We start from the raw sequence: 22,455 nt of genomic DNA, 5'->3' as shown, positions 1-22,455 counted from the left end.
CTGGTTTCCCCTCAGACCCCGCTAGGAATTTTTCATATTTACATTCCAATACACAGTATCACCTGAAGAACAATAAGTACCTAACACCTGTTTAGGAACAATAGTTCTGTATGATGTCTAAAATTATAGCATACTTTGCTCCTGTGCTTCATAATATAAGTTTTGCTGATAAAATTGTACATCATCAAGAAAGTTAATGACAGGTTAGGCACTTTGGTTTTATTTTTTCATGTTGCAGATCAAATCAAATATTGCTGATTTTTGTTGTGCCTTTATGCCTGGGTTTTTTTTTTCACATGAGAGTATTAAATTTATAGGAAACCATAGGCTTAGCCTATGCTGGAAAAGTTAATTTGAATATCTGTTGTAATGAGGCAATACCAGCAAGTCCTGCTGGTGAATGCACTTCTATCCTGTAATAATTTCTTTGCAATATAAATCATATTGCTGAGATAATATCCCAAATGCAGCATGTGTTACGAATCTTGATTTTTTTTTCTTTATAACTATATTCACACCAAGGCTTTTAGCAGCACATAATTACTTCAGCAGAACTTGTTTCTAATGTGAATTTCACCAGTATGTTGTCCAGATTGAAAGCACTTTCTGGTACACTGAATTTGTGAGTTATTAATGTTGTTTCCCATCTTCACCATGGTATATTTTGGAAATGACATGAACTTTATTTAAATCAAAATACTGTGTTAGTTAAGACCAATGAAGGCAATTTGGTGGTTTTTAGAAGTATTGTTGTAATCTGTACTCAAATAGTCAAAATGCCAAACTAAACTTTTTTATGTGTAGTATTCTGCTCTCAGTACTCTTACATCTCTCTGTGATGCTACATTCTGGAATCCAATGATATTAATTATTCTTCTGCTATTTTTTCAAAACTCTACCTACCTTATCTACTGTGAAAATGTTTTTTTCCTTCCTAGTTACTTTGGTAATTTTTAAAATAATCTTTGCTTTAGAAATTCTTTGGCTAGAGCCCACGTTAAAAGATAATTAATCAATGTCACTTCTCCCTTAACAGCGCCTGTCCAATGGCTCAATAGACTCAAACGATGAAGCCAGTCAAGTTGTGGAACTTCAGGAGCTGTTGGAAAAGCAAAACTATGAAATGGCACAGATGAAGGAGCGTTTGGCTGCACTCTCTTCTCGGGTTGGAGAGGTAGAGCAGGAAGCAGAGACTACAAGAAAGGAGCTCATTAAAACAGAGGAAATGAACAGTAAATATCAGAGAGACATTAGAGAGGTAAGGAATTCACCATGTTCACCTCATATTTCTTGATTGTCAGTCCTGTGATATCCACTGCCAACTGATAGAGGCCAACGTATATGAGCAGCAAAACTGAGTACTGATGAAAGCCCTTAAACATAGGAGAGAGAAAATTTAATTTAAGAAATAGTACTAGAAATTTATTCTTTGGTCTCAATAAATGAAAGTAAAATTTAATTTTCCATCTCTTTCCTCCTCTTAAATTTGTGGGGCCTCTCAGTATATCATCTCTTAGGCTGATATTCTCACTATGCATGGATGGTTGGCTTCTAGAATCTATTTTAGTATGCATTAGTTATCTTCCTGTTACACTGGGTTTCAAGGAAAGACTGGGTATAGTATCAGTGCCATGGTTTAATTGACAAGGTGCAGTTGTGGCATAGGTTGGACCTGATGATCTCAAAGGTCTTTTCCAACCTAGCTAATCCTGTGGTTCTGTATCACAGCTACAAGAAATCCCAAACAAGTCTCTTTAAAACTGAAGATACACTACTGAGCATGCCTTACAATCCTGCCTACTACTAGCAGGAAAATTAAACTGGTGTAAAATTATGTACCATTTTAATGGCATGGTTCCTGGTGGGGGTTTTTCTGTCTCATTAGGCAATGGCACAAAAGGAAGATATGGAAGAAAGAATAACTACGCTGGAGAAGCGCTACCTCAGTGCTCAGAGAGAATCCACCTCCATACACGACATGAACGATAAGCTAGAAAACGAACTGGCCAACAAGGAAGCCATCCTGCGCCAGGTGCTGCACCTCCATCAGCCTGCTGTTTTCTTCATGCACAATGAAAATTGATGACAATTTCCTACAAGAGGTTTCTGTTAGGTTAATCTGTTCAGTTTTAATCAAAAGATCGGTTAATCTAAAAAATCCTAAATTGTTCAGCATCTCTAAATTTCATATCATCTACTACAGCTGTGAACAATAATTTCAATGTGTACATTCAGTGTTGGAAAATAACTGTGTTTTCTGATAGTCTTGCATAAGTGCACACAGTCTTATTCCCTAAGTAGTGGAATATCTTTGCTTCTTATGTGACAATTTTGGAATTTTATTTTCTAAAAAATGCTTAAGCTGAAAAAATTCCTTTCGCAAGAAAAGATCAGAATTTGCATACAATATATTCTAACGATTTTACAGATGAGTAGAGTGCAAATACAATTTTTAAAAGCTAAATTATCTGTGAATATGTTTTAAGAAAGTTTATGACATGACTGTGCAGCTTTCTCTCATGGTACTTTGTTTCCATGGTGATTCCAAATCTGGAATGTAAACTGAACATAGAACACTGGATTGTAATTGAAAAATATGATATAATCTGAAAGCAAACATGAAGTGAATATAAATCATACTGTATCATTCAAACCCAGCCTCAGTATCAGACTTTTTTTTCCTAACATGTCTTTAAATAATTTAAAGTGTTAGATGGGAAATTAGCCTGTGTGATGTGATAATCTCTGCTTCTATATCTGTATGCAGATATATTTGCACACACAAGCACACATCTCCCTGTATCTGTGTTTGTATATATGTATTTGATACTTCTTCAGGGAAACTAAACCTTCAGAACTCAAACTCTCCAGCTTTTGCCAGCTTCCTTAGACTATTTTAAGCAGTATCTTCAATTGTCAGGGAAAAAACCACCCAACGATGGAAAAAGTAAGGTACTTGTATCTGAGTTCTTATTGTTGCCAATGTAAGTCATGCTGTGCTGCAGAGTTCTGCCTACTCAAAGCAGGAATTGAAGCAACTAGGCTTAGAGTATATATGGTCAGACTTAAAGTTGATTTGCAGCATTGAGATGAGAAAAGCCTAGCTTCTCATGCTTTTTGAAGGATTAGAAAAGAATCTACAATCACACTCCTTTTTCATTTTGTCTTGTAACTACTTGGATTGAACAAGAAAGAAGCAACCATAGAAAAATCTTAATTGTGTGCTGCATCTCAGTAGGCCAGAAGATGCTGCAGTTATAAAAAGTCCTCCTATTTCTAATAGTTATCACAGCTCACTCCATTTCACCTCTATAAAATGAGATTTAATTGTAATTAATGAAATGTCAGTTTTAACTTTTCGTAATATATGATTGCCATTCATTCAGAAAATTATGTTTGGCAATTTATTCAGGGAATTCTATCCTTTCAGAATTGTACTTCTTTCCCATTTTACCTCATATGTAAATTTTTCTGGAAGATGGACTGTACTCCCATTTAGAAAATTCTCATTTTACTGGCAGCAGCACTATTATTTTGCTCAGATAAATACCACATCCATCAGTGGAGCTTTTCCATCTTAATTAATGCCATCTTACAAGTCCTTTTATTCACCTTTGTGAGATCCTTGAGCCTCAAATCAGTAGTAAGACTGGCAGCCTACATTGTTCCATGCTTGAGTAATACCTCTCCAGTAACGTCTCCCACACTAAGAGTTGTCTTGCCTATTAGTGAGTTTTGCTATCATTTCACTGATACTTTAGAAAGGGAAAGGAAATCATTAATATTGATTTTTATTTTTCATACTTGTTTATCTTTGGCTTTCAGTTGGAAGACAAGAACAGACAGCTGCAAGAGCGTCTCGAGCTGGCTGAGCAGAAGCTGCAGCAGACAATGAGGAAAGCTGAAACCTTACCTGAAGTGGAGGCTGAACTGGCTCAGAGAATTGCAGCTTTGACTAAGGTACTGAGAAATAGGCTCACTTCAGAAGCCCCATTGTTTAACACTGATTTGCAGCCTGATTCCTCACCTCAAGGACAAAATAAAGGTAACATTGAGCCAGTTTGAAAGAAGAAAATGTTTCTTGATAAGTATGTGAACGGGAATGGTTTCAATGATATGTTTGTAGTTCTTAGCATTTTGATGCCAGGAAAAGTAGTTATCTGTAAGTTAGCCTAGGCTATACTTACAAGGGAGTCATGTATTTCCAATACAAATGAGCATCACTTACTCTCGGAGGACTCATTTTACTGTGTTGGAGTTTCTAATTTAAGGGTAGGCAGTGAGGGAAGTCCCTTTCCTACAGGTACTTAGTTCTTCTGGATGTTTTCATATACCATGTATATAAACAACACCTAGTTTTATTGCAGTAAGTGCTATAAAATCAAATCCTGGTGGCAGGTGGGATCATTTGTGCAACACAAATGAAGACAGCTTTCAGTACATGCTTACAAGGTTTGCTTTGAATGATTCTTTGTATCATATAGCTGCAAAGAAAAATGTGAAACTGAGTGGATTTCAATTTTTTTTTCTGATAAATTTGTTATATGGCTGCTATCCTACAGAGAAAAAAGAAGATAAATTTTCCGTAGTGTACTTCTTGTATTTGGCCTGTAATGCTTTCAGGTGTGCATGTAGTTAATACTATAGCTCAAGTATTTTCAGCATCATAAAGACATATAATGTGGTTTTTGCTTTGTCTCTTAAAATCAGACAAAGAAAAATGCATTTAAGACACTGTATTATATATAATTCTGATTTATCTAAGCTTTCCTTTCTCTATTGCCGAGGAATGCTTCTATTTATGTGCTGAGCTGTTTTTAAATTTGATGGACTTTTTGTAGGTCCTATGTTTTCCATATTTAGTGAAGCCTTAAATGCTGAGCAGCTCATTAATAAAATCTGATTTTTAAGTAATTTAGTTAAGCAGAAGAAACAAAGAAAGGAAGGCTTTCAGTAATCAAGGTTTGTGCTGTCACTTTAGGTTTGTATGAATTGGTGTCAATCTGAAAGAAAGACTGAAAATTGGGGGAGGTGGTGGGGGGAGGAAGGCAAGAAGAATCAGCAGAAAGAACTACGTGAAATACCAAATAAATTTCATTGGATTTTAATAAAAACTCAGGTGCACAGAAAAGCAATCCCTTGGCATTTTAACTTTTTTTCTTCCAATTGTTTCTGATTCAGCAAATAATCATATATTCTAATGCCCTCAGTAGCTTAAAAATACTGTTTTCTATTTTAAGAGGATTTTTCCTGAATAAGTTCTCCAGCAATTAGCCACCAGTAAGTATTTGGCAGTCTCAAGCATGTCTTTTCCTGCAACTGCATTTTTCCTTGAACATATATTAATGACAAAAATTGTAAGAAGAAATCCCATTTCAACCATGCAGAACACTCAGGGACTTCCATGAGATACTGTTGTTATTGTGACCATAAAGCTGCAATATACATCTCCGTTTGTCTTCCTACATTATTTCATGGGATGTGGTTAGAGAGCTGTCAACAGAGCTGATACTCCACCCCATTTCACTTTGATGTGCTTGATCAAAGTTTTGCCAAGCAGGAAACTCTGAGAAACAGATTGTAATGCTGATTCTGATCATTTCTCAGTGATTACATAAAAAACTGAAGACATGTATTTCACTTAAAATTGTGCTGCCTTGGAATATATGACATGAAGAAGAATGTCATAATTTAGCCAATAGGCTAAATAGGCCTGTGGCCTCTGTGTCTTGTATACAATTTCTTTGCAAACTGCAGAGCTTATTAAAGTGCTGCTTTGAGAGTTCTGAAATTTAAAGTCCATTACTTTTCATGGATCACATAAATGAGGCTCTGAACCAAGGGTGCTGTAATCATTGCAGCTTACTTTAGTTTTAAGTTAGCTAGCTGGCATGCTCTTACATGTGATCAGCTATTCACTGACAGCTTCAAGTCCTGCCTGAGGGGCTGAATAATGCTTAATTAATTTTGCCTTGGTTGGACTTTATGCCAACATACACGCTGTCTGGAGGACTCAAATTATCTGGCTGCAGAACCCCTGAAGCCTGTCTACCTGAGCTGTGTAAACACTGCAGTGTCTATGTGTACCAAAAAAAGAGGAGCCACCAAATCATCTACTGTTTCTGCACTTTAAAAAAAAAAAAAGTCAAAACTGATTCTCCTTCCTTTAGTACTATCTCAGTGAAAGTGGCTTCTCTCAGATTAATGGGGTTACAATCATATGGAAGAGGTGAGTTAAGCCAAACATGCTTTACATGTATTTTAAAGTAAAGTAATGTGGGTTAGCTGCTACACTGTGGGTAAAATATAAGACAAATTATTTACATGTAGAGATAAACCAGAAAAAATATGTTCTGGATTTGTCTGTGACTATTCCCCACCTCCACCCCAACCCCCATAGATTTAAAAGTTGCATGTTGCAGTTCTGCATTCAATTTTTTTAAAATTCTTGTTCATAATAAATCTGGGTTGGAATTCTGCAAATGAAGGCTATAAATTGCCATCCTTCTATCATGTCAGTTTTTAAAATTAGTTGGTCTTCCTTTTTTTAACGTATATAAGCTAGTGATATGTCTTTCTGCTACTTTTCCATGCCCAAACTAGTTCATAAGGAGTGAACTTCCAAAAATTTGGACTATACAGTGAACTTGGATAAGTACCCATAAATTTACCAGAGTCATTTGAACTTTTCTTTGGCTTTGTTTTCACTGTGTTCTGCCCATTGGGTGAGCAACTGGAGGGTTAGTCAACCTCTGTCAGACTAACCTGGAACAGCATGATCCCATATCCTGTGCTGTCCTGCCTGGCCATCACACTGGTACCTGTCTGGTCATGCCAAGTAGCACAGCTCTCAGCATGTATCCCAAGATTTAGATTCCCATGACTCATTGAGCCACCTTCTACTCACTCTCACAGTATTGGTCTGTTTGTTTGCTCTGGAGAAGAGGCAGTTCCTAGTAGAAAGAACCTATTTCTTGTATTAACCTTTCTTTATCCCACAAAATGTTTATTTTCCTCAGAAGGGACAGACATTGGAGAATCCAGAATCTTCAGATGGTTGGTCTGTCAAACACAGTTTCTCCTTGCATGTGTTCAAGGAAAGGGTCTATTAGGGCCAGCCAGCATCCACCTACTCCCATTCACTCCCTCCCACTAGTTGTCCTTCACCCCCTGGGTGTTTGTGCAGCAGAGGCACCAAGTCGCTTCTCTGATCACAAGACAGCAGTCAGCATTTTACACCATCACTCCTGTGTGCAGGTCAGCAGAAATACCAGCCACGCTTTTCAGCTGCACTAGAGAAGCACTGAGATGGAGAAGAGGAAACCATATCATAATAAACTACATTTAGCATAGTAACACCTTCAGTTAATTTTAAAGGTGATAAAAAATGACTTGAGATTTGGAGGCAAGTGGGACATAATGCTTATTTTGTGTCAGTATGGGGATGTGGTTTGCTTTAAGCAGGGAAGAAGTTGCAAAACCAGTAAAAGGAGCATGTCTGCCATGAAAAGGATGCAAAGAGAGGAAAGGAGTTCCCCTGCAAGGAGTGGATATAGTTAATACAGAAACCTCTCTGAGAACAAGAGAAAGGTCTCATATTTTCATATGATGTGTTCACAGGTGAAGGAAGTTCTTAAATCCTCTTACAGGCAAAAAAAAAAAAATCTTTGAAGGGGAGGGAAGACAAAGAAAATTTCATATTTACAATACATTCTGTCTTCTCAAAACACCCCTCTTACTTTACTTCCCTTTTCTTGGGAGATTTTGCCCTGGTAGGAGCAAGAAATGAAAGAAGCAAATTTGACACAGCTAAATTGAAGGAGTTGCTTATTAAACTTAGGAGGTACAGAAGGTAGTGGGAAAACAAAGGAAGAGAAAGAAGGTGTGACTAGTTAGTGACTGAAAGGTTGGGGTTTAGAAAAAGGGGTCACCTCAGCCAGTTCATTTTGTCACATTGGTAACAGGTTAGATGTGAGCAAGCCGCTGGTAACTTTGTGAGCTGTTGCCACTCTGTCACCATTTTCACCTTCAGTTTCATAGCTCAGTTCAATAATGCATTCTTTCTTTGTGAATAATGCCCTTATTCCAAGGATAGACTAAAGCATAGGATGCCAGTAGAAAAACTGGAGAGTGCTGGTGTTAAGAAAGTCAATGTCTCAAAACTGGGGAAATTGATTGTACCATTCGAAAAGTTTAGATTTCAGCACAAAAAAAAAATCTAGCACCTATATTATACAAGTGATTTCTGCATCTGAATTTGTATTTCTTTCTTTTCAACTAAGATACAAAGACCTAGAAAATGTGCAGTGCCATCAGTAACAGATGATGTGAAAGCAACATCTTTTTTGTAGGCACATTAGCAGCAGGAGCACCGGCAGAGTTTTAACAGGGCTAGAGATCACACAAGCTGCTTTGGTATTCCCTCAGTGCTGAGTTTTCCTGGCTGTTACTACCTTGTGCTGGCTATTCCGTGGCCTAGAGAGTGCAAAGTGAACATTAAGACTCATGCTGGTTTCTCCTAGGGGTCAGACATCATTAGCTTTTGTCCATATATTTTTAATCCGGTTTAAGATGCGTGATCTCCCAAATCTATATTTAACTGAGTGTTCTGGCTAAATGCTTTACATGCTAGTTGCTTAATATCACACAATGTGTCTTATTAATCCTTCTGTACATAGTAGGAGCAAACAGGCATACAAGTCTTACATTGAAGAAAGAATGTAGGGTAAGGCCTGCCAAGCAAGTAGTCATGTAATTTCTTCTTTACAGTTTTAAACTCAATTAATTCCTAGTACAACTAGTTGGAAGAAATCCAGCTTTTCTTTAGGAATCTCAGAGTCCACAGTTGTCTGTGCTGTCTCATGCGTGCCTAAGATTCTGCTGTGAGATCACGACAAGCTCTGGTGTCTCAGTCTCTGCCTTGTGCCTCAAACTACAAAGAGATGGACACATCCAGTATTTTATAGGCTGCCAAGTCTCTCAAAGAGCTTATTCTTTATAATCTCTGAGTCTGACTAAGACAAATGAGCAACAAAAAAGTGTAACTACCACAGATATACCAATCCTAAGTGTGTGGCCTGGGGAAGTCCTTAGGGAAGGATTTGCAAATCCCTTAGCTGACTTGCTACAGGAGATTTTGTGTTTGGAGGGGTCTCTTTGAGACCTGGTTGGGGGCCTTCTTCAATGTAAAGGGTGATGGGAGGTGTTGAAACCCTCATTTTGGAAGTGTGTTCCAGCTGGGGACACTGGTTACTGGAGGTCTCTGCAGGTGGGTTTCTGCGAGTCAAAAATGGGAGTATGTACTTGTGTTTCTGCCCTTTAGATTCCCATCTGTGCTGCAGGGGGCTGTGCCTGCAGTTGGCATGAAATAACCAGTGGTTAAAGTCCCTAAGCAGCTTTGGAGCCCAGAGTAGGTACTAAGTCTGTGCACCTGTGCTTGCTTTCTGCCAGACAAGCACTTGAGCCTAATTATTGAATATTTTGTCTAAAAAATAATTTGGTCCTTTTAGAGTAATACAGAATAACACTTTCAGAACAAATGGTACATAAAGGAAACAAATAAATATTCTAATATATTTTCAGTCTTTAGAATAATGGCATTTGTTTTGATTCTAAGGCATATTGAATTTTAATTAATTTTCAAGTTCTCTATTCTACCAAAGAGATATAAAGATAGCATATACCTTGCTGAATTATTAAAGTAGCAAAAAGTATTAAATAATAGGTAGCTATAAGAATCTTAAGGGAACATCATGTTCTTTCAAGAATGTTGTTTATATAAGAATTCAGATAACATACATAATTCTAATAATTTTATTCCTTCTCTTTTTCCCAAAAAAATGTTAGACCTAATATCACAATTATTTTCTGCATTGAAAATATCTGCTAGACAGATAAGCTATTATGGCATGGTTTGGACTGAAAAATGTGCATTTTAGTTCAAAAAAAAGTTTAAGTAACTTGCTTTTATGTTTCACTGTCAGCAAATAGAGTATATAAGGAGTTTAATTTTGTAAGAAGGTGCCCCCAGTGGGTTCTATATCTTCCTCTATGAAAATGTCTTCAAACAACATTTAGAATTACTTAAGTCTTCTCAGAGCTTTGGTGATTTCAAGTCATCTCATGACCCTTGGAAATGCATTAAGTGGTGGCCCTGAACCAATGCTGCAGCCAGGACTCAAAAAGGGTAAAATTCTATTCTCTACAGAGCAGGATAAAACTTGGTCACTCTGTTGAAAGACATCTGTTCTGCAATCACAGAGACTTAACTTCTTCAACCCTATCTTTCTAATTACCCAGCTGGGAGAGGGAGGAGTGCATTAGCACTGGTGTGCTGAAACCAACTAATAAGCAAAACAGAGAGATAAGTTAAAGAAGACCATAGAAGTATTGTTGCTGGTCTAAATTGTAATAAACAGAAAAAATAGTTTCAGCTAATAAATAAATTCAAGTACATCACAATATGCCTGCTTCCTTATCAGAAACAAGAACTACACTTCTAAATTAGTTTAATTGCAAAGACTTTCCCTTAAATTTTGCAAGAATCTGAGTTTTATGAATATACTATGAAAATAATACTAGTGTTCTTCAAGGTTAAGCAATATTCTTCTATTTATACAAAGCAGAATTTTCTTATGTGTATGTTTTCATATCAAAAGCTGCAGTATATGTTTATAAGTTACTAGATCACAGGATTGTTTTCTATATGAACTTTTGGTACTGATGATACTACTGCATTTAAGTCATGGGTAATTTTAAGTTATTATGAACATCTGGCATTACTTTGATACCTCTTCCTAATTAATCTGATAAATCATTAGTGTATAAGCATATGAAAAAGTCTCACAAAAATACAGCTGTAAAATTAGTGTATCTTGTGCATATTCAAGTTTGCTCATCTAAAGATGGAGTTCAGATCTCTTTTTGAGAGAGGGTGAATCTGACAGTGAAATAGCATTTGACAGGCGCGAGCTCACAACTCAGTCATCTGTAGCACTCTGTATGCCTTATGCACATTTCTGTTTCCATAGCAACAAAACTAATATAGCATTGCCCTTTTTCAAAAGGGCTTTTTTGTTTTTGAATAATAACATAGACTTGTTTGATATGACAATAACATGAATATTCATGTTCTGCCACAGATGACCTAATTATGGCCAGCTTCTGTCAGAAATAGTAATGAATCTTTGGTTGGATTATCATTTCTATACTCAATAATAACTTTTCATTATTATTAATTAATTTATATTTATAGGTTCTTCTTTTATCTTATTACCTTGATCTTCCAAAGAGATCCACCAGGGTGGATGTTTTCAAAGGGATGAAAACTATATTGCTTATTTGGATGAAAGGCCTTATATAGAGGATTCTAAAATGGCATATGAAAGCTTGAACCTTGTCTCTTTTGGCATTCTTTCTGTTTTCTAGAAATTAGGGAATGTACCATGACATTGCATAGTGGTGTAACTGACCAATCCATTACGTAGTATTTATGCATTGTAATCATTCCTAGAGAATGGTAGAAGAATTATACAGGAATTTCTGATGTTGGCCTCTGAGAGTCTGGTTCTGGTGTTCAGTTTACCAAAATTTAAGGAAAAAAAAAAAGAGAGAAACAACATTAGATTAGATAGTATCGCTTTGAATCCACTCTGTAGTCATGTGTCATCAGCCAGCCATCACTAACCTTGTACTTCCATGTGTAGGTTGATAGCTTCTTTAGCATTCCATTATTTTCAGTTTCTCCACATCAACTGCATCTTTTTCACCAAGTATCAGTGTAGTTTATTCCATGTAAAAATCTGTCAGTTAAAAGTATTAAATTTTCAGTCACACTTTTCTTTTAAGCATTCTGTGCTGTGTTCTGTTCAGTGTCAGTGTCTTTAGTTCTGATTTTTCAATTTTGTCCCTCTCCTTTTCCTTGACTTGTTAGTCTGATCCAACCTCTTCTACCTCATCTGATGATTATCAATATGTTATGGAAGCTAAACTACAAGAAATGATCTCCATACGTAGGAAGGTAGTCCTACTGGACTTTACTTTCTATTGCTGAATAGAATCCATCTGATTTGTTTTCATTTTTAAAATTTTTTTTAATTGATAATCAACCATCGTGCAGTTCAGTGCTTCAGGAGCTTACAATTTTACGATGGCAGGTTTGTGTTCAAACCATGCACAGTCTGCATGTTACATTTGGCTGATTTCATTGCTCATAAATAACTCCAATGTTTTGCTGATGCTTGGATGTAACAGGCCTTTGTAGCTGACACATTTCAAGCAATGCTGTTCAGCTGCCTGTTTAAATAAAGTTTATTTTTGGAAAACTAAGTTTGCAGTTAGTAGTAGCTTGCTTTATGTTTTGTTTAAACTTAACTGAAATAAAAACTTCCAAAGACACCTAAATTACAGAAAGAGTCTTTCTATTTTTTTATAGGCAGAAGAAAGGCATGGAAACATTGAGGAACGTATGCGACACTTAGAAGCTCAACTTGAAGAGAAGAATCAGGAACTTCAAAGAGTATGTGTATTGCAACCAGCTTCTGTGCACTTTTCATTCGCCAGTATAGTGCTACATTATGTACTCCAGCACCCAAAACTGCCTAATTGTAAATGTTCTGTATGTAGCACTGATGGCAGCATCTTCCTACTTTACTTCACCATCTTAATATATTAATTTACATCCAGTTGCAGAGTTGAAAACATTCTGTTGTTACAAAAATGGATGTGCATTAATCAGTAACTGTAATTACATTTCCTATGAAATTCTTTTAGAGGGTTACAGTTACCTTTTTTTTTGTAATTATACATATCTGTACTGGTTAATTTTGGACCCTACCAATCCGTCTCATCTATTCTACGTTAAAGGCAAGACAAAGAGAAAAAATGAATGAGGAGCACAACAAAAGATTATCAGATACTGTAGACAGACTTTTGACAGAATCCAATGAGCGTCTGCAACTACACTTAAAAGAGAGAATGGCAGCACTTGAAGAAAAGGTACAGTACAAACAGCATTATAAAGTTTATCTTAATAAAGATTTCCCATATGTTCTACTTTTATCAGGATTGAGGCATCATGCTGATTTTGTATTAACAAATATTACCACAAATGTGGTCCAGCTTATACATTCAACTCTTAATTTAAGAGTGGGCTCAAGTATTTTTGCAGAAGAGCTGCAAAAATGCTGAATATTTTGAGTCACGTGTTTATCAGCCAAGAGGCTGATGAAGAGCTTGGGAAAGACCAGTGTGTGACAGGCTGCATGTGGCAGTGAGAGAAAGTGGATGAGAACAGAGAAATGGCCATTTTAGATGTGCCATCATTTCAGTGTTTTAACATGCTGATGTCACCTCACTTCCTCTGGGAAGAGTAAAATGCTGTCACCACCGAAGGAGGTGGATAGGGAATGTTATTTATAGGTTTTCCATTACGTGAGATAATGTGGTCCTTCAAAATTCAAAGCTACTGACCTTTGTATTTGCCCTCTTTAATCCCTCCCTCTTCTACTTATTCACCTTCTGTATGGTGTGAGAGGAATCTTTTGGTGTTTTTCAGAAGGGTATTTCAGAATTTCTCAGACGGTGTACTTCTGGTTTATATCATTGAAACAAAATGTGGTATGGAGCAAAATAGGCTTGCCAAAAGAAGTTGTTGGGGAATTGGTTCTGTAAGGATGAGGCACTTGCTCAGTTGAACCAAGATGCAGTTTTTTCTGATCTAGAAGACACCTGTTCTTACATGTTTCAATTTTTGCAGCATTTAAAATTTAGTATATAATTGAACTGAACCATTTTGAAGTCCAACATATATGAACTTTGTGAACTTGTACATGTACATAGTGATATCTTATACATAAACATATCTCTAATTTCTTTCTTGCTTATTTTTTCTCTTATTTTTATTTGTAGAATGTTTTGATTCAAGAATCTGAAAGTTTCAGGAAAAATCTGGAAGAGTCCTTACATGATAAGGTACTGCAAAATGCTGTGATTTTATGTGGTTTTATCAAAATATATAGAATTGTTATTTGGAAATATGTATATGGAATATTAATTATCCCGCTATCATGAAAAGTCTTACTGACATAAATGAGGATTCCTTTAATAACCTAGATGCAATAAATAGCCTTAGAAGGTCTCTGACAGTTGTTCTGAGCTAAGTTCATGGTTGATAACCTAGCCTCAGGAAGTCAATACCAAAATTCATGTTGATTTTACTGGCTCTAGTGTTTTTATTCTATCAGTTTTAATTCTGAAAAAGTCTTATTTAACAGAGATGTATGCATAACTAGTTGCACCTTCATAGTGAAGAATGTAATTTTTGGATTTTATTCAATTCTTCTTAACAAGTGCAGTGGCATTATACTAAATATAGCTGAAACAGACCTTTCTTCATTCTTTACAAATTAACCCCTAATGCTATTTAATGAATCAGTCACATTGATTATAAATATTTTTTTCCAATTCCAGATACAGGGTTTTGTTTTGAAGTTATTCCTGCCTTGAGTGCAGTAGAATGCACAAATGTATTTGCATTCAGATTCACAGAAGTGGTTTTGCAATGTATTAAATCCTGTAGAAGCAATTGTACCAAATTTTAAAAATATAGCTCCATTCTCTACTAATATAAATATATTATATGGCATCAAAAATCAAGACCTTTGAGAAAAATAACAAAAGAGGTATCTGTTTAAATTTTTTTTTACTTTCATCTGCATTTAGGTAACCTGTAAAGAAAGGCAGCAAGATTAAAGAACCCAAATGGAAAGCCTGTTTCAGTGCCCCACCACCCTCATCATAAAGAAACTCTTCCTGATATCTAAACCTATCCTCTTTCATTTTAAAGCCCTTGTCCTGTCTGACCCCAGAGCTTCTAAGTGTTCCCTTTTGAAGGGATTATTTGTTCCATTTTGATGAAGAAACTAATGAAGCAATTTCAGATAGGTGGACATAGCATCATATACTAATGATGCTACTAATCTCTAAGTAACTGGCAAGTGTTACCAGTATAGTATCAGTCATCTCAGTAGTCCTGTTCAATCAAGAAATATTTTAAAAATACTCTAATACCATTTGAGTAATCATATATATCAATAATTCAGTAATAATACTCACTGAAACTGATATTATTCATAGATAGTATTATTTATAGATACATTATAGATATAGATAGATATAGAAGATATAGACTTAGAGCTAAAGAAGATCCTTATCCTTCCTAGCCTCTTGCTATACAGAACATTTTAAACTGGGAAGAACAGTGTTATATCTTCATCCTATGCTTGTTCTTAATTTGTTTTAAAATTCTTTCACTTTATTAGTAGATATCAATTTTTAGAATTTGGGAACAGTGCTGTTTTCCCTAGTTGTAGCTGTAAATAGTGGGGTTTTTTTAGTTACTTCCAAAAATCCAATTTTGGGTCAATTGGAATTTTTTGCAAGCAGCACCTCCTACTAAAGTCACATCAACTCAACAAGATCAAGACATATAGGTGCAGTTCAAGTAATCTGAAATTCTTTTCTCTCTGAGTCTGGGTCTGTCAGTAAATTGAAAGGCCAGTATGCAATCCCATAGTGTCATAAAATCATGTATGGTGGAAAAGATAATCTCAGAGATCATTGAGTATAACTGTTAATCTTGGTCTCTATAGGGCAAGTGATGAATCACACAACGAACTGTGCCTGGCTTTATGGTAGGAAAAAGATAAGTTTCAAGAACAAACTTCTCCTTCCAACATGTCCAGGCAGTGGTGAAACAGCAGGGTGCTATACCACCTCCATTTGATGTGTACATCTTATTATTAGTAGTGAGACTTAAATGAGCTTCCTTTTCTTATTATAGTCAGTGTTACATTCAGTATATCTTTGCTTGCTTGTTTAACTTTATGAGAATAATATCTCATAAAATAAATGTATTTTGCATCACAAGTAAGTATATCTTATTCTTCTCATTTCCAGGAAAGACTTGCTGAAGAAATTGAGAAACTGAGGTCTGAACTGGATCAAATGAAACTGAGGGCTGGTTCTTTAATCGAACCCACCTTGTCAAGGTAATAGTTTGTGACAAAAGTTTTCTCACTTTAAGTTGAAATAGACACAAATGTAAATGGAAAGCATTTACAGCAGGGGTATGTTCAAACCACACATAAATGTGGTCATGTATTTATTTTAAATGTAAAATCTGTGCAGTTATTATTACTATTGCTTTTCACTTTTTTCATAGGTAAGCAGGGCCTTATACAGTGAGTATACACTGAAATATTATGGAGATTAATGAAAGTCTTTTAAATTATGAAATGTTTTCAAAATTATATCCAAATACACAACTTTTTTCCCAGACCTTAAATATAAATTAGAAACAAACCTCTTTAATGCTGAAACTGGTCAGCATATTTATGATCATATTTATTCTATAAATAATATATTTTCTTTTTCTTTATTAGCAACGCATAACTCAACTGTACTTAGTGTGTAGCAAAAGACCACCAAACTTCAGCTGAATGTGAAGACATTATTCAGTGACATCTGAAAACATCACCAGACATTAAACATTGTGCCTTTTTTGATGGAAAATCAGTATGGGAAGAATAGTGAGACAAATGCCATAAAAATAACCGCTAATAGCTGCAAAGAATTTATCATTCTAGAAAGTTCTTCTTGCTTAAAAGTGTCCCCTGAGATTAAATTGTTGCTTTATTGATAATTGTGTGCCACATGCTGTTTTCATAACAAACAACACATTAGTTTTTAAGGTGCTTTGTCTGCCAGCATACCTGCCAGACAAAGCTCATGGACCAAACTGAATTGGGAGCACTGTATTCATCTAAAGTTAATCTTGTTCAATAAGTTGGTTTTTTTCCACCAGATACTGCTTGCCCATTGATATCCTCAGACATCTTGCTCAGTACCTGGACATGGTTTCTCCTTCAACCTTTTATTATTTCTTGGAATCATATTTTTCTATATGTAAAGAAGTGTAAGCTAATGAAATTCAGAATGTGATGCTTTTAACTTTTTGAATTTTGTTCCCTTGGGAATGTGACTACAGGCACACCACAACACATTTTTCTTGAGAGTGGCTTCAGGAACGCAGCTACTGAGCTGCTGAAACAGCAGCCTTGGTTTTGGAGCAGCCATCCTTGGAGAACAGCAGCTTTTTTTCCTGGGTAGCTGAATATCATTAGCTTATGCTCTGTAAACAGGAGCTGATTATCCCTTGTCAAAGGGCAGTTTAAACTTGATAAGCTATCTAAATATCTTGGGAATTCAGGTTCCTCTAAACAGTGCACTTTCCCTTATGTAACCTGACCTCATGAAGCTCCCAACTCTCTCAGGCACAGCAAGCTCTGAGCATTACATACTTCCTATTCCCAGCCTGTATCCAATTCTGTATTGGCTGGAGTTTGTGCTTTCAGGAAAATAATGAAGCTGGTCAGCAGATGAATATCTATAGCTAGAGACTGGAACCTGGACTGTTTCTTTTTTCCTGCCAATTTGCTTCACAACTGCCAAATAATATTGATTATGAGAACAAAGTTCTATAGAGACAGTTACTGTACACAGAAGATAAAACAGTCACTTACATATGCGGGTTTTTTGTTACATTTAATTTTTTTACTGTAAATCATGCTATTCATATATTTTTATGTGGAGATTGCAGGTGTGTTAAGAAACAGAAATTGTTCAGGTCTCTACTTCTGTGGTTAAATTCTCAAATGGTTCATGTAGCCTTTCCTCTTCCACATTGGTTCCCCTGCCCATGGTTAGGATGCTTTTATTGCACCATGCAGTGAACTTTTGGTGCTGCTGTTTGATTAAGGACAAAGAGGTCAGGGACCACTGTTTGTAAACAAGAAAAGAGGTGCTGAAGTCATCCTGTATAAGCCTCAACAATTCCAAGACTTACCAGGACTATAGGAAAAACTGAGGGTTAAAGCACTGAGAGTGTCATCAAATAAAGATTAATTCCTAAACAATGTTAAATATCACAGGTCAGTTCACTAATATTTTCATAATGTAGAGCATAGACTTACAGCAGGAAAGCTTTAATCAATATGCTCACTCATGAACATGTAACATGCTTAGAGTAACCTCAGGCATATTTATGAATAAACAGGAAAACACATTCAGCTGCCAGTTCTAATTATGCTGAAATGTGCCTTTTCCTGTTAAAGTTTTGGACATTCATTTTAAAAAAAATCAGAGGTTTTATTATTTGGTTTCTCCCTATATTTACTCATACAATTATTTCAATTTTTCACTTTTAAATTATGTTTTGTGATGTGGTTTTCTCATTTATTATGTGATACATTAAAGTTTGTTTGAAAAAAGAAATCTGTGTTGCTAGACTGAAAGTCATTGGATTGTTATTGTAATTCCTATTACTCTCACAGTCCACTTATGTAATTCTGTTTGTAGGCCTCATCTGGACACATCAACAGAGCTGAGGTACTCAGTGGGCTCACTGGTTGATAGCCAGTCTGACTATCGGTCAACTAAAGTGATAAGGCGACCTAGAAGAGGCCGGATGGGAGTACGCAGAGATGAACCAAAGGTTAATCCCCAATTTCTTCTCATGAATTCCCTGATAAGAGAATGTGTTTGAGGATGTTAAGCTTACAGTTTGTGGAGTTTTCTTCCAGGAAGAAAACAACAGCAGAAAAAACAGCCCATCAAACAAGAAAGCCCAGCCCAAGAGAGCAGGGTTTTTTCTATGCCTGATCAGAGAACTGTTGTACAAAATGACAGCAGAAAACATTGAAGTTTAGACATCAAAGTTCAAACGTACTTGATTATTTGTCTTTCCAGAATGTCTTTTTGTATAAATTTTCCTTATAGTAATTTGATACCTAAATTACATTTGTATGAAAATACTTTATGCTGTTTGCAGTAGTACTGCAAGCATCAATGGAGTGCTTATGATTGAATAAGTATTTTGAAGTGTTAGTTGCTTTCCTTTCCCTTTTTTTTTTGAAGTTAAACTTTGCAGTTTTCTCTGATATAACCAATAGAAGTTTAAATTCCCGCTCAGGTAAAATCACTTGGCGATCACGAGTGGAACAGGACGCAGCAGATCGGTGTCCTGAGCAGTCATCCGTTCGAAAGCGACACCGAGATGTCGGACATCGATGATGACGACAGAGAAACGCTGTTCAGCTCCATGGACCTGCTGTCACCAAGCGGCCATTCCGATGCCCAGACTCTGGCCATGATGCTCCAGGAGCAGCTAGATGCAATCAATAAAGAAATCAGGTAGTTAGCCTGAACCAGCTCTGATGCACTTATGGTTACAGCTTCAAGCTTCTTTTAGTGCTTGAGTTCAAGTACCATTCATGGCGGTAAGGGAACAGCTTCTTCATTTAGAGGATTGATAATGTGTCTGCTTTCCAGAGGACAGTATTATGTGAAGATAACAACTGAGTCTTTCTTTCCTAACCATAGAAATTTCTTTCAAAAAGCATTTCAAGTGAAGAACTGTTGGCCAGTTGAAGAAAAGTTAGAGGAGGCTAACACATGGCAGATTTCACAAATTATTGTCCACGATCCTCTTTTCATGGTCTTTTTCACTGTTATACATACTCCACTTGCTCATTTACACCCTCCTATCAGAAGTATTTTATTTCTGTGCTCTTCATGCTTTCTTCTGGCAATTATCCCTATGTTCAATCTAATATAAGCCACGTATTCTAAGACATAGTTCCAATTTTTTTCTGTAGACAGAATATGATTTTTCATGCTCCAAGTTGGATTATAGTGGTTGGATATAGGTAATGAATAGACTATATCTTAATAATATCTGTGCAAATCTAATGGAGTGGTAGAGAATCAAATGACATGTTTTAATTAAATGATTGTTATAAATGAAACCATGTTTCAAGCCTAAAGCATTCTTACATGTTTTTCAGTAAGGGCAACTTTAAAATATCTTGGTATATCAAAAACATCCTCTCATTAGCGACTGTTTTCCTAGAACTAGATGGAGAAAATTATAGTAAATGTGTTAGGGACTTTCTGGTAATACTAAAAACACAAGTATGGTTAGATGGTTAGAAATGGTAAAAATATGGTTAGAAATATAATTAAAACAAGGCAGATGGATTTGGCAAAAGATATTAATGCTCTGATCAAGGCAACTTTAAAGGAAAAACTCTATTGGAGTATATTGAATTTGAGTAATTTTTCTGTTCAGGGAAAAACTTTTATTATAAATTGAGAGCTTTGCATTTTTTATTGTCCCAAAATGTGTTTGTTCAGATAGGATTGCACTGTTTTCTCAAACCTTTTCCTACACCTGTCAAGACACAGACTCAAAGAGATATTTTGGTGTTGGGAAGGTAAATCTCCTTAAAATAGTGTACATAAAACAAATAACCTTATCCATATTTTCTATTATTACAAAGAAGTTAGCACTGTGGCCAGCTCAGGAAGCTGTAGATGCAACATTTATATTTGTTTTTAAACAATACTAGTCTTTTGTCAGTCTAACAAGTATTACAGCAATGGGCTTTCACAAGGAACAGTACTTGCAGGGGAAATACTGGGATATTATTTGTGCCACCCTGAATCAGATCACCGTTACATTTAATCCAGGGTCTTGACTCAGAAGTTAGGCACAGTTTTACCTCAAAAGGGAAGCAAGGGTGCACTTTTTATACAGCCATTTTTACTGGAAGTCTACTGGAAATAATTTATTTACTCAACTGCTAATCTTGTGCTAAAGTATAGGCTTTTATTATCATAGCAACAATTATTAAAGGACCAGATATGTAATTCTGTAAATTTTTTTATAAAGTGCAGGAAAATCATTCTGCAAGGATAGTCCTACAAACTGTACTGCATTTCATGTTTTCTTGGTAAAATCAAACCAAGAAAATTGGAACTATGTCTTTTTTTTTTTTTTTGACAAACACAATAAGGGTTTATAAAATTTTTTGAGATGTCAAAAGAGATTAAAAATGTATTTTGTCTTAGATTTTATAATACAATATGATTCAGGATTTAGATTACTAAAATGAAAAACATTGCTATGATTTCCTTTTAAAATATTTTTGGCCATTAAGTTTCTTCCCTCCATTATTTCAAAGAGAGCTGCAGATGTTTTATAGAAATTCTGAAATTGATGGTAGGAAAGAAGATTTATCACAGCACAGGAGCCTTTCAAAATATTTTTGGCCATTAAGTTTCTTCCCTCCATTATTTCAAAGAGAGTTGCAGATGTTTTATAGAAATTCTGAAATTGATGGTAGGAAAGATTTATCACAGCGCAGGAATTTTTTAGGTTTCTATTTTCAATATATAATGGTTTTAGTTATTGTACTTGCATCATTTCATTCACAAAAATCTGGTTCACAGTTTCAACCTCCCCAGACTTCGTATCTCTCATTTAACATTAATCTCTTATAATTTTTCCTCCTCTTTGCACAAAAGACTACTCCTAGCACAGGTTTATGGGCAAATGACTTACAAACAAATATTTTATTTTAAAGACATTTTTCCATTCTAGGTGCAATCACAATAAAAAAACCAAAACTGAGGAACCCAATGGAAGCATCCTGTTGAGGTGATAGAAGCTTAAGAAGCTTGTATTGCTTGCTAACAAGAAAGAGATTTTAATGAAATTCACTTAAAAACACAGGGCTGTAGAAACAGCTATCATTTTTTCATTAAATTGTAGGGGTAAAACAGACAATTTATTTTATATGTTCTCTTGTTTTATTAATATGGATTATTTTAGCAATTCCCTTCTTAAAGGCCCAATTTCATTTGACTCTTTACTTTGCGATTTAGCAAAAGATAAGCAGATGAAGCCAGCGTAAGCTTGGAATTAGTTGTCTGTGGTAAATCGGATTGTTAACCCCCTGCCTGATTCTATCTCCTTTGCAAAGGAACCAATATTCCTCAAATGTCATACATCAAGCCTTGCTGTTGGACACATTCTTCAAGCAGGTTTTGAGGTTGGAGGAGTTAAGAAAAATAATTTGATAACTGGTGATTAGGAAAATAATGTTGGAAAATGTTTTAGTTATCTATAATATTCATCTTTGCTCTTACTTTCAAATCCCATTTGAAATGAAATGGTTTCTAGTTTTGTTCTGGGGATATGAATAGACAAATACAAGAGCATTCTTCTTTTACTTAATAAGGTTAATCCAAGAAGAGAAAGAGTCTACAGAATTGCGTGCTGAAGAGATAGAGAACAGAGTAGCCAGTGTGAGTCTGGAAGGCTTAAATCTAGCCAGAGTCCACCAAGGTACCTCCATTACTGGCTCAGTGACAGCATCATCACTTGCAAGCTCATCTCCTCCCAGCGGACACTCAACTCCCAAACTCACCCCTCGCAGTCCAGCCAGGGAGATGGACAGAATGGGGGTTATGACACTGGTAAGAAACCTTATGACGGTATTTGATGTAATATTTCTTGTATTAAGTACTTAATCTTTTCACTGTATGACTGGC

The 22,455-nt window shown here is 35.8% G+C and overlaps 1 protein-coding gene across 18 annotated transcripts in view; it reads left to right on the top strand.

The window, feature by feature from the left end:
- The window catches only part of PPFIA2 (PTPRF interacting protein alpha 2), a 286,017-nt gene that overhangs the window by 218,791 nt on the left and 44,771 nt on the right, over positions 1-22,455 (top strand). For 11 of the 18 annotated variants that reach the window (XM_039703927.1, XM_039703924.1, XM_039703926.1 and 8 more), the window contains 11 exons: positions 1,037-1,258; positions 1,886-2,032; positions 3,826-3,960; positions 11,933-12,019; positions 12,434-12,517; positions 12,865-12,996; positions 13,909-13,971; positions 15,958-16,049; positions 18,418-18,553; positions 19,031-19,251; positions 22,143-22,380. In XM_039703927.1, the coding sequence (XP_039559861.1) occupies positions 1,037-1,258; positions 1,886-2,032; positions 3,826-3,960; positions 11,933-12,019; positions 12,434-12,517; positions 12,865-12,996; positions 13,909-13,971; positions 15,958-16,049; positions 18,418-18,553; positions 19,031-19,251; positions 22,143-22,380 (1,557 nt within the window). The remainder of the gene's footprint in view (positions 1-1,036; positions 1,259-1,885; positions 2,033-3,825; positions 3,961-11,932; positions 12,020-12,433; positions 12,518-12,864; positions 12,997-13,908; positions 13,972-15,957; positions 16,050-18,417; positions 18,554-19,030; positions 19,252-22,142; positions 22,381-22,455) is intronic. The other 7 variants (XM_039703940.1, XM_039703941.1, XM_039703930.1 and 4 more) reach the window with 1 other exon arrangement.

Source organism: Passer montanus, unplaced genomic scaffold (assembly GCF_014805655.1).
Source record: "Passer montanus isolate IOZ18808 unplaced genomic scaffold, ASM1480565v1 scaffold17, whole genome shotgun sequence".
Taxonomy (NCBI): domain Eukaryota; kingdom Metazoa; phylum Chordata; class Aves; order Passeriformes; family Passeridae; genus Passer; species Passer montanus.
Note: the sequence above shows the minus strand (reverse complement) of the source record. Positions and strands in the feature narration are given on the sequence as shown.